This window comes from Arachis ipaensis, chromosome B7, assembly GCF_059453495.1.
Source record: "Arachis ipaensis isolate K30076 ecotype BB chromosome B7, ASM5945349v1, whole genome shotgun sequence".
In the NCBI taxonomy this organism is placed as follows: Eukaryota; Viridiplantae; Streptophyta; class Magnoliopsida; order Fabales; family Fabaceae; genus Arachis; species Arachis ipaensis.
The window spans coordinates 65213586-65226848 of record NC_142442.1 but is presented as its reverse complement, the minus strand read 5'-3'; the positions used below and the strand labels follow the sequence as shown (position 1 = coordinate 65226848).

At 41.2% G+C, this 13263-nt stretch overlaps 1 protein-coding gene across 1 annotated transcript; it reads right to left on the bottom strand.

Moving 5' to 3' along the window:
* Positions 1-2521: 2521 nt before the first annotated feature.
* On the bottom strand, positions 2522-3268 carry LOC148552839 (uncharacterized). The gene is made up of 2 exons (XM_088494734.1): positions 3123-3268; positions 2522-2888 (listed from the first exon to the last, which is right to left on the bottom strand). The coding sequence occupies exons 1-2, from the start codon at positions 3266-3268 to the stop codon at positions 2522-2524; spliced, it is 513 nt and encodes a 170-aa protein (XP_088350860.1).
* Positions 3269-13263: the final 9995 nt, after the last annotated feature.

The following is a 13263-nucleotide window of genomic DNA, read 5'->3' as shown; positions in this document are numbered from 1 at the left end:
TAAAATAGTAGTTCAGTGGTTTTTCAGAAAACATTTTGAATATAACAGTGATTCCTCATCACCCTTTCGAGTCCTCGACTCATCTCAACCACTGTCAATTCACATTTCCATTTCAAAGTCATCAGTTCCTCAATTCTCATCTCATACATCAACCATTCGTCACATACCATCAAACCATCCCAGTACACCCGAAACCTAGACCTCCATCTTCTAAGTTTTCCAAATAATATCATCCAAAATCCATTAAATTTTTTCCCATGTTTTAAATATTCAACACTAGGCCTAAGAGTCTTAAAATGGCATTATAGAAGCTTACAATCTTGTTGGGAAGGTAGAATAGTTGAAAACAAGGAAAAATTTGAGAAACAGAGTGTGTGCGGCCGCAGAAGAGTATGCGCGCGCACGCTCTAGAGAGTTTTAAAACGTGTGCGTATGTATAGTGGTGTGCGTACGCACATGTGTCAAAATTTGCAAAGTATGTTCACTCACACAGGGCATGCTAGCACCCCCAACAAACGACCCTTCCCGACTTGTGTGTGCGCACAGGGTTGTGCGTCCGCACACGTCGCAATTCTTCGTTGATGTGTACGCGCACAAGCTGTGCTAACGCTGCAAGCAGAACGCATTTTCCTGCCTGTGCGTGCGCACAGGTCTGTGCATCCACACAGATTAAGATTTTCGCAGGGTTGTGCATCCGCACAAGACTGTGCGTACGCACATATCAGAAATCCTGAAGTTCTACAACTTTGCAGAATTTCAGATTTTTAACACCAACTTTGAATGATCATAACTTCCTCTAAAAAATTCCAAATTTTACAAACTTTATATCTAATTCAAAGGGTTTTCAATAAGCTTTAATTTCAAATAAATTCCAATAAATTTTGAAAACTGAGGCAAAAGTTATGATCGAACAAAGTTCACCAAAAACTAACTTTTACCCAAGTTCACAATTTCCACAACTTCTCATAAAACACAATCAAAACCATACCATACCTTAGTGTCCATGAATATTATATACTACATAGAAAAAACTGAAACCATACCTTGGCCGATTCTCTACATGCACCAAAACCCAAAATGAGCACCAAATAAGCTTTCAACCACAATCCAACCACCAATGTACTCCAACAAGCACCAACAAGCTCCAAACTCACAATAATCAAGCTATATACATATAAATCACCACAAATCAACCTAGGGTTCAAGATAAACATAATCTCACAAAGGTTTAAAAGCTCTTACCTTTCTCGATAGCTTTGGAAGCCAAAACCCAATGCTAAGCAAGGATTAGAGTGAACCTAAACACCCAAAATCACAAAAACTCACTTAGCCAAATACCCTAAAACTCGAAACTTTGAGGAGAATAACTGAGAGGGATTCAAGCTTTACTTACCAGTTTCTTATATGAGTTTTGTAGAGCTCTTTACAAGGAACGCGTAGCCGCAAACGGTGCGACGATCGGAGCTTTGTAGCTCAAGATGTGAGCTTGGGAAGATTGAAGTGAATAGTAAAAAATAGAGGTTCTCTTCTTCTCCTTCTCAGCTGTGTGAGTGTGTTTGTTTGTGTGTTATGGGTGTTCGGGTTCATTAATGAACCCTTATATATATGTTGGGCTTGGGCCCAACTTGGGCCTGGTCCAACCCATTAGCGTTTTTAGCCCGTTTGGCCCAACTTTGGGCCAAACCTTTAAAATTAACGGCCGGTTTTCGACTTCTAATATTTTTCTATGGTTTTCGACTGTTTTCAATTTTCCTCACACAGTATCGGCCTGACTTGAACCAGTTCAATCGGTTCAACTGCCGATTCGCAGTTTTTCATGGTTTTTCACAGAAAATACATTTTCTGACTCAAAAAGACCTAGTGTGTCCAAAAATCATATTAAAATCCTCAAATTCTCACTCTAACTTTTCAGAACGTAACCTGAGCAATATAATCGCTTAATTAACCGGTTGATTAATTGCGGTTCTTACATTTTCCCTTCCTTAAAAAGATTTTCGCCCTCGAAAATCTGATTCACGCGATTTACTAGATATATATTCCCCACAAAGCATCCTATTTTCAATGTTACCAGCCAAACCAGTTGCCAAAGCATCTCGTTCTCCAATTTCCAAGTATGCTCTCCGACTCCTGCTCTCCTCTAAGCAACCTTAACCAATGTAACTTCCTCTCCTCGCAGCTTCTTCACACGGGTGTCGTCGACTCTTACTGGTGTCACTTGGAATGTCAAGCTCTCTCTCGACTCGACCGACTCAGGCTCTAACACATGAGCTGCATCCGATGTGTACTTATGGAGTTGTGACACGTGGAATACATCATGCAAGTTAGACAGATGGGGTGGCAAAGCTACTTGATACGCCACCAGCCCGAATCGCCTTAGAATCTCGAACGGTCCTATATATCTTGGATTCTACTTCTTGGTCTTGATTGCTCTTCCAATCCCATTTGTCGGTGTAACTTTCAGAAATACATGCTCTCCCACTTCAAACTCTAACGGTTTCCTTATCTGGTCCGCAAAACTCTTCTATCGACTCTGAGCAGTTAGAATCCTTTCCCAAATCTTCTTAATCTTCTCAGTAGTCTCTGCTACCAAATCTGGACCCAATGCACTTGCTTCACCAGATCCATACCAACAATGTGGAGACTGACACTTCTGTCCATATAAGGTCTCATACTGAGCCATCCCAATGCTCGCATGAAAGTTATTGTTGTACGCAATTTCCACCAATGGCATGTAACGGTCCCAACTTCCGGGTTGAACCAGAACACATGCTCTCAGCATATCCTCCAACATCTGAATATTCCTTTCCAACTGTCCATCAGTTTGTGGATGATATATGGTGCTGAGACATAGCTTTGTACCGAAAACTCTTTTGAAAGCTCCCCAAAACCTTGATGTGAATCAGGGATCACAATCCGATACTATGCCCGACGGCACACCATGCAACATTACTATCTCCTTTATATACAACCTTGCCAACTCCCCCATAGAACAGTTCACTCAGATAGGCAGAAAATGAGTGGATTTGGTTAAGCGATCCACGATTACCCAAATCGCATCAAATCCCAACCTAATCCTCGGTAAACTGGTCAAAAAGTCCATCGTAATTCCTTTCCACTTCTACTGAGGAATCTCAGGAGGCTGTAGCATTCCTGATGGCTTCTGAAGCTCTATCTTCACTTTCTGACACGTCAGGCACTTGGATACCACTATAGCTACATCACCTTTCATCCCAGGCCACCAGAACATCTTCTTTAAGTCATAATACATCTTCATACTTCCGGGATGAATGGAAAACCAACTGTTGTGAGCCTCCGACAACAAGTCTTGCCTCAAACTCCCGACATCCGGTATGCAATTTCTTCCCTTATATCTCCACAACCCTTTATCATCCTTGGTGAATTCTCAACGCCTCTTATCACCCAGTGGTTGAAATAATTGCTGAAGCTTTTGTTCATCTTGCTGAGCCTTTTGAATCTCCATCTTAAACGTACTTGAAATCTACAACTGATACAAACAAGCTCTTCCGGCGATTTCACCAATGGTCAACTTAAGATCCACAAACTTATCCACTAACTCTTCCTCCTTGATTCTCATCCAAGCTATTGTTAAGGACCTTCGATTCAATGTGTCTACTACCACATTCTGGTGTTGCATCAACACGCAACCCAAACCCTTCAGAGAAGCATCACAGTACATTTCGAATGGTTCATGCGGTGCCGGCAAGATTAAAACAGGTGCTGAAGTTAACTTCTGCTTCAAAGTCTGAAAACTCTCTCGCCTTCCGCTGTGTCACTCTCATTATCGTCGTTAAGAATTAGACGATTTTTCCTTAACCAAATGCCGATTTTGTAGTATTTTTCAAAATCTTTAAAACAAGTTCAATCTAAATGAGTCCATTGTTAAAACCTTATTAAAAGAGTCAAAAACATTTTATTTGTAAATGAATCATCTTAAAGAAGGATTTTCCTAAATTCATTGAAACCCTTAAATCAAAACCCTTCCATTTGAATCCCTTTTGGATTAGTTAAATTTTGCAAAACAAAATCGCAAGTTAACAAAATCTTAGGACTCACCTTCCTTTTTAAATCGTATCATTAGATCGAAAGTTCCAATCCTAGTTTAAAAACTAAATTATTTATACCAAAGCTCCAAACTAGACTTGAAAATCATTTTAAACCTTAAAACTACAAAAATCATAGTTTAAAAACCGCAAAGGCGTCAGTCGGTGTTTCCATTGCCACTACTACTGAACCGCACCCATCACCCATACAGGGTACCGTCAAGACTTCTAGTCATGCCTGGTAACCATTTCGGCACGTCCACTCGGATCGTTCGTCATCACAAGTCCGAAATCCTCGACTACTGCCACTAGAATCCTTCTTTTCCCATGGTTTACTCTCAACATGACTCTAAGCCCTTGAATCCTAACGGAGACTTTGCAAAGATAGAACTAGGCTACTCTCATATCCAAGCAATTTAATACTCAAAGCATACGCTTACCTCTCGTCGGAGAATCTGACCCTAGCGTACCTCGTGCACGCAAGGTAGGCACACGACCTAACTGTTAATTCTGACCCTCATCTCGGTTCCTCCTGCGGCAACAATACTTAGATATGTGTCCAGGCTTCCTACAAGCATAGCATCGGCCATTTCCTTTTGCCTGATGAAACTGGGCTTTGTTGTCCCTTCTGAGGTTCCCTTGACCTTGTAGATGCTGAGGAGTATGTCCATCTTTCTTGAAGTTCTGTCCCCTTGGTCCGAGGTAATCATCGCATTCCCTGCTAAAGTTTCCTCCATGAGTGCCCCTTGATGAGGCTACCGTCCTTGCATATTCTTCGACAACCCTCACCTTGTTCACCAATTCAGAGAATCTCCTAATCTCCAATGGAGCCACGACACGTCTGGTATCTTTCCTCAGCCCTACTTCGTATTTAACGCATTTCCAGCCTTCATAGGACTCAGGAGCACCCTTACGTATTGTCGAGGACTTACAAAGTTCTTCAAACTTACTAGTGTATTCAGCTATAGTCATGGACCCTTGCATCAGCTGTAAGAACTCCAACTCTCTGGCCTTCTTTATTAACTCAAAAAAGTACTTCTTGTTGAAAGCTTCCCCGAATAACACCCAAGTAATGCTCACGTTCTGTTGCTGTAATAGTTGGCGCTCTCCTCGCCACTATTGCTGAGCTTCTCCCACTAGTTGATAAGTCGCATGCTCTACGAACTGGTCATACAGTACATTTGGAGTTAGCAATGCACGCTCCACAGCTTGGAACCAGTTGTTTGCTTCAGTATGGTTTGTTGAACCAGTGAAAACCAGGGGGTCAGCTTTAGGAAAAGCAGCTAGAGTTCTCGGAACACCTTTCAAGTTGCCCTCAGCACCCTCTCCATTTTCGTTTCTGCTTCTGACCGGTTGAGCTAACCTCTGCACAGCTTGTAGAGTCGCAGCAGCATTCGTTTCCATGATGTTCGCCAGATTCGTCATCACCGCCATGAACTTGGCATGGTTATTAGCTGGTTGCTCATTCCTACTTTCTCGTGTACGTGCTCGACCTCATCCACGAGTGGCCATTGGGTTTCTTGTCTACACCAAACAGTCGATATCAAAGGGATCAGTCTCAATATCAAAAGCCTAGTGTTTTAATTATCCCCAGACAGGCACTCACAAACAAGCATGCTATGAAATATCAAGTAGATAACCTAAATAGCATGAAAGAAAAATGACCCAGAGTATGCAATGAAGCACAATCGGTCCATCCCTCAGGTTCACGAGGATGAACCAGGCTCTGATACCACTAAATGTCACACCCTAATTAGCCTAAGCTTTACCTCACGTCGTAAAGCAAAGGTTAATCAGAGATCACGACAGTTCTAAACTCATACATATGATATATATAGAAAGAATAGTATAATCTAGAAGCCCGATGAAGAATATAGCTCAAAAATAGGATTTGAAAATCACAAACGTACTAACGAAGCTTCTAACTTAAAGCACAAGATATAGATAAGATAGATCAAAATATAATAGTGTAATATCATAATAGTCTAGCCACGGCTCGCGGAGTTTAAGCCGGCTAGCCATATATACATACATACAAAATCTGACAGTAAAAACAGCTTATACAAGTTTTGTTCTCTCAAATACAAGCCTCTAGGCAAAACAAAATACAAAAGTGAGAGACATATACAAAATAAGTCAAAAAGACTCAAAAAGATATATGGATCCTCTGCTTCTGTCACCAACCAGACAACTCACCGAGGTGGGTTGCGACCTACATCTAAAAAACACAACAGAAATATGGTATGAGAACCGGAGGTTCTCAGTATGGTAACAGTGCCCAGTGATGTAGGATATAAGACCCCGGGACGCCAAAGGCAATCCAAAGCTTCATATCCATCACAAGATTTCAATATTAAGGCATACTAAAACAAATAAGCATAATATAAAAACCTTAACATAATTAAACCGGGTAATCTATCTTAGGCGGTTTCTACTCTAACCAAACACCGCTGTCCCACAGCCTTCACCAACCGACCCCCTCCATGCGATCACATTGCCACCGCCTTCCAAACCTCTTCAATCCCCGTAGAAAACACAGATAATATACAATGCAAGTAAAACACAAGTAGAAGCATATAAGGCAATTAATTCAAATAGCAATTAGGCATGTTATACAAATAGGCAAGCCATTTCAAGTAGTCAAAGCATGCAAACAGATAGAAAATGCATATGATGAATGCATGTCCTACTAGCTGTGATATCACATTGTCGGTTCAACTGCCAACCCGACACATCTCCTAGGAGATGTCGCCCTTCGGAATCATTGTTGGGAACCCCCGAGATATAGTGCTCGGATCACTGTCCAGGGTTTTGTGCCTGCACACTCTGATGATCCGAAGGGATGCGAGCGGGATACTCTTGCCACCGCCCTTACGCCGCCGCCGCTACCTCGACAGGCGGGATTGATAAACCCCAATTTTGTGCTTTATATTGTGTAGAATTTGGGGGTTTTGTCAATATTTTTCACACTTATCGACAAGAATTGTATGGTTTTGTGTTCCCTTTCCTAATATTGCTCCATGATGAAAAACATGCTTATTTTGCCTTTGAATTGCTATATTTTGATCCTCTTTCATTGCCATTCGGTGCCGTAATGTATTTGTTGTGTGATTTCCGGATTTATAGGGCAAGAATGGCTAGAAGAGAGAAACAAAGCATGCACAAGAGGAAGGAACATGAAGATTTGGATTTTAGGAATTCCAGCATGGGCGCGCACGCGCACCTCGCGCGCACGCCTGGATGTGGACAGTTGGAAGCGGCGCGCAAGGATAGACGCATCCGCACAGATTAGGAAATCCACACCGACGCACACGCGTACATGGCGCGCACACGTGGATCACAAAAGCAATCGGCGCGCAGGCACGCATGGCGCGCACGCGCGGAAAGCTGCACGTGACCTCATTAAAGGAAATCGTGCCTGGCGATTTCTGAGGCTCATCAGGCCCAAATTCAAGCTGGTTCTGCATGGATAAGACCCAAGGATGCTAGGGGGAAAGGGGAGGGATCAATCATTTTACACTTAGAAACAATTCTTAGCTAGTTTTTGGTTATTGTTCTTCTAGAGAGAGAAACCCTTGTTCCTCTCTAGATCTAGGTTTAATTTGATCTTCCCTTATTAAATTCTGAATTAGATCTTGTTAATTACTAGTTTTAATTATTTAATTTAAATTCTCTAGTATAATTTTGTTTGGATCTTGTGTTAGATTTATGATTTCTAGTCAATTGTCATTTTATACCCATCTCATGAATCTTGTGAATCTTGATTTGTTATTGTTGCATTGATGATTTCCATGATTAATTGTGTTGTTTGAGTGATTGTATGTTGATAATTGTTAGTGGGTACTTGTTAGTTCCAAATTAATTGCAATTTGAATAGGTCTTTTATTAATGCTTACCATGTGTTTGATGAAATGTTTCCTTTGATTATGGAGTAATTCTCTTTACTCTTGGCCTAGGCTAAGGGAATTGGGTAAACTTGAGTCATTGGGTCTAATAGATTTGATGATTTGGGAACCCTTAGTGGTCAATTTGATAGCCATTGACACTAGCTTACTACTAAGTTAATTAGTAGTTAGGTTGGACCTTATGGGTTGATGTTGACCAAACCATTTAACATACTTCAAGTATAGAAGTAGACTTAATGAGTTTGGTTCCTCATAATTGTCAAGATATGGTTATTAGACAAGGATAGTAACCCCAATTCCCATGTCTAGTCAAGAGTTGCTTTTATCATCCCCTTTGATGCGCATAAACTTGTTATGCTACGATTTAGGAAATTGCACGATCGGCAAAATTCCTTCCGGCAAGTGCACCGGTTATCGTCAAGTAAAAACTCACAATAGAGTGAGGTCGAATCCCACAAGGATTGGTTGAGTGAGCAATTCGGATTAGAAGTGTGTTCTAGTTGAGCGGAATCAAGATTTAGATGAGAATTGCGGAATGTAAAATTGGCGGGAAAAGTAAATGACAAGAAATTGAAATGGCGGAATCTTAAATTGCATGAATTAAAGAGCAGAATGTAAATTGCTGAAATTAAAAGGGAATGGGGGTGATTGCATGAATTGAGTTGCAGAATGTAAAGAGAAAGTGGAAATCAGAAATGGGGAATTCATTGGGTGTTAGGAGATATTGAGATCTCCGAATCAAAACATGTTTATCTCTTCCTCAACCAATGCGTTCATTGAATTTTGCTTGGCAATCTTATATGATTGGATCCCAATCCCTTGGCTCACCAATTCTCTCTAAAAACAAACAAATTCCCAATCCCTTGGTTTAAATGTTCATAAGAAGAGATGATGCTCGATCACTGATTATACCACACAGTTTCATGAACCACAATTTGGTAGGATTACATGTCACAATATCCATCCAAACCCCAATCCAATTCACTGTGAGAAAGCTTCTCTAGCATGAATCCTCCATTCCTTTCCCAAGGTTCCGAAGGATTCCAATTATGGGTAGTTTCTTTCCCAAGACAACTACCCAATGGAATTAGATCGAGAAGCTGTCTAACAAAATTCAAGAGAAAAGATTGAAGAAGAAGATAAACTATTATTGATTCATTGAATTACAATAGAGCTCCCTAACCCAATGAAAGGGGTTTAGTGAGTCATAGCTCTGAATTCAATTACAAAGATATGAAAACTAGCTAAATGAAAAGGTAAAAGTTGCTTCCTAACTTAAATTCTATCCTATTTATACACTTTCTATATTGAGCTTCTGTTGTGTTTCTTGGGCTTTGAGGCCTCTCCCTGCTTTCCTTTTGCCTTGGGTTTATGATCCATAATCTTGATGAGGCTGTTGATCCAAATTCTGTAACATTCATTGAGCCAACTTAGTGATAATCAAATAATGACACATGACTCAATAAATTGAAATTTCAGACTCATCAATCCTTCAGGCCCAATCCCATAAACCATGATATTCAATTGGGTTTCATACCAGAGTAAGTTTAAGTTAATGTTTGTGCTCAAATACTAACTTAAACCGCAATATTTTTGGCCCAGAAACCTTTTCCAAGAGTGGCGTTTAAGTTGCAGTTTAAGCTTAAACTGTAGCTTAAACGCCAGACACTTCCAGTGATGCCTTTTGTGGTAGCACGTTTAAGCTTCAGTTTAAGGTTAAACTGAAGCTTAAACGTGAAAATGGAAGAAGGAAGCCCTGGAGGGTAACTTAGTCGAACACGTTTAAGCTTCAGTTTAAGGTTAAACTGAAGCTTAAACGTGGAGGTAGAAAAGGCAGCCCTGGAGGTCGAACACGTTTAAGCTCCAGTTTAAGGTTAAACTGGAGCTTAAACGTGGAAATAGAGAAAGCCATCCTGGAGGTCGAACACGTTTAAGCTCCAGTTTAAGGTTAAACTGGAGCTTAAACGTGGAAGCTGAGAAAGGTAGCCCTGGAGGTCGAACACGTTTAAGCTCCAGTTTAAGGTTAAACTGGAGCTTAAACGTGGAAGCTGAGAAAGGTAGCCCTGGAGGTGTCGAACACGTTTAAGCTCCAGTTTAAGGTTAAACTGGAGCTTAAACGTGGAAATGGAGAAAGCAACCCTGGAGGAGAAACTTGGTCGAACACGTTTAAGCTCCAGTTTAAGGTCAAACTGGAGCTTAAACGTGGAAATGGCTCCCTGGTGCTTTTCCCCTTTCTGGCGTTTAACCTCCAGTTTAAGGTTAAACTGGAGGTTAAACGTGGAACTGCCCCCCCCTGGTGCCCTTCTCACTTCTGGCGTTTAACCTCCAGTTTAAGGTTAAACTGGAGGTTAAACGTGGAAGTGCTTCCTGATTGGAATTCTAATTCTGGCGTTTAACCTCCAGTTTAAGGTTAAACTGGAGGTTAAACTTCAATTCCAGCATTTCTTAGCCTTCATGATTCTGGCGTTTAAGCTCCAGTTTAGGCTTAAACTGGAACTTAAACTCCACATGTGATATTCAAGCTTCCTTTATTGATTTTGTTGCTTCCTTGCTTAGCCTCTTCTTCCCTGAAATCATCCAAACAATTGCATCAAAGTCTTGCAAAATTTCATGAGAAATCTTCCATTCATAGCATTCAAGTAATATAACTAAAAACTCATGGAATTTGCATCAAAATCATACTGTTTGGATGGTTCATTGCTTTGTTATTCATTTAACCATTCTTGGTTACTTTAAGCTCAAGAAAATGCATAAAACAACTAAAACTAACAGAAAAATGCTAGTGAAACTAGCCTAAGATGCCTTGGCATCACCCTTCCGAAGCAAGCTTAACCAAGGCTCTTGGGGACATGACCACTATCCTCATGCAAATACAAAAAGATCAAAAGGAATACTACTCCATCCAAGCCATCCAAGCCCCACCTCAAGTTGCTCAACTTGAAGGCCCTCCTAGAATTTGTGGTTTGTGCTCTAGCACCACACATTATACCGATCAATGCCATCAAATTCAAGAGGAGCATGCCCTTGTCGTGGCCAATGTGAATTATAACAACCGTTCGTCCTATCCTTCTCAAAGCCAAAACAACTACTCTCATGGTAGTAATCAAAATCAATGGTGGAGGGATAATGCACAAGGGAGCAATCAAAACCAAAGATGGAATAACTCTTCTTCTCATTACAACAGCAACCAATCTTCATCTCAATACCACCACAATAACAACAACCACCAAGCCAACCTAAATTACCACAACCAAAACCAAAACAACTACACCAAATACCAAGCACCACACCATAGACAATAATCCAACTAATCCTCTTCATCTTCCATCAATCAAGTTGATGAGCTTAGAGCCGCTGTGGATAAACGAGACGAGGGCTATAAGGCTCAATTCGAGGCCATGAGTGCTCAATTAGCCAATATCACCGACATGATTTCGAAGATGTCCATGTCCTCCTCCAACAACACTAACCAACCCTCAAGCTCTTGTAGCCTTCCTTCCCAACCCCAACCAAACCCCAAGGGCGGTCTCAATGCCATTACTCTACGGTCGGGGACTACATTAGAGGAGATACCTCCTAGGGTTATGGAAGACATTCATGAGGAAGAAGTGGTTGTTGAAGCTCCACATGAAGAAGAGGAGGTAGACAAAAGGCATGAGGAAGAAGGAGTAAGCCTTAAGGAACCCAAGAGGAAAGCTATAGTGGATGAGTCCATTCCTATCCCATTCCCTTCATTGGTGAAGAAAGCAAAGAAGACGCCGGAATTTGATTTGAACATGCTTCAAGTGTTCAAGAAAGTGGAGGTAACCATACCACTTCTTGATGCTATCCAACAAATTCCGAAGTATGCAAAATTTCTAAAAGACTTGTGTACACACAAGGATATGATAGGAGAGTTGGAGACATTATCCTTGGGTAGTTCAATTTCTTCTTTGATGGAACCTATTCCAAAGAAATGTGGTTACCCTGGACCTTGTTTGGTGTCTTGTTGTATTGGTGGGCGCACTTTTCATGACTGTATGTATGATCTAGGAGCTTGCGTAAGCATCATGCCACTTTCTATCTTTGTGCGGTTGAATTTAGCTCCATTAAAGAAGTCAGCGGCGAAGTTTGTCTTAGCCGATAAGAGTGTAATCACTGTGATGGGAATAGAAGAAGATGTACTTGTGGCAATCAAGGACTTGGTCTTTTCGGTTGACTTTTACATCTTTGAAATGCCTCCAACGGAAAATAGAAGCTCATCCTCCGTTCTACTTGGTAGACCCTTCCTTAAGACCTCTAAATTCAAGTTAGATGCCTTCACCGACACATATTCCTTTGAGGTTGGAGACAAGACTATCAAGTTCAATTTAGAAGAAGCCATGAAGCATCCTCCCGAAGAGCATTCCGTTCTCCGATGTGATGTAATCGATGAAGTGGTAGCGGAAGTACGAAAAGAAGACTACAACAAGTTATGCTACCCTATTGTTGAAGAGACGGATGACCAAGAGGATGAACAAGAGAAAATTGTTGAAAGTGAACTCCGTGAGCTTGATGAAAAGGAACCTCAGCTTGAGGGAAAGAGTGAACTAAAGCCTCTTCCATCTTATTTGAAGTATGCTTTCTTAGAGGACAACCAAAAGTTTCCGGTCATTATTGCTAGTGAGCTTTCTAGTGAAGAAGAAGGGAAGCTCCTAGATGTTCTAAGAAAGTACAAGAAGGCAATTGGTTGGAGTCTAGCTGATATTGTGGGATTGACCCTCGCAAGTGCATGCATTGTATATTTCTCCAAGAGGGAGCTAGGCCGGTTAGGAAACCGCAAAGGAAGAGGTCACTAGACTATTTGATGCGGGTATCATATACCCAATTTCTGACAATGAGTGGGTGAGCCCGGTCCAGGTTGTTCCCAAGAAATCGGGCATCACTGCGGTTAAAAAGGATGATGGTGAAGTGGTCACCAAGAGAGTACAAAATGCATGGCGAGTCTGCATCAATTATGGAAGGTTGAATGCCGCTACAAGAAAGGACCACTACCCTTTGCCTTTTATTGATCAGATGTTGGACCGTTTGGCGGGTAAATCCCATTATTGCTTTCTTGATGGATTCACTGGTTACTTCCAGATTCACATTTCTCCTGAAGATCAAGAAAAGACAAAATTTACTTGCCCTTTTAGCACCTTTGCCTACAAAAGGATGTCATTTGGACTATGTAATGCACCTGCTATCTTTTAGCGGTGTATGACCAGTGTCTTTTCCGATCTAATGGAGAATTGTCTGGAAGTCTTTATGGATAACTTCAGTGTTTATGGATTCTAATT

Bases quoted from the DNA above. Each gene is read 5' to 3' on its own strand.
- LOC148552839 (XM_088494734.1), bottom strand. From the start codon at position 3,268: ATGTATTATGACTTAAAGAAGATGTTCTGGTGGCCTGGGATGAAAGGT. The intron at 2,889-3,122 runs GTAGAAGTGGAA...ATTCACATCAAG, and splicing joins CAGCCTCCTGAGATTCCTCA to GTTTTGGGGAGCTTTCAAAA.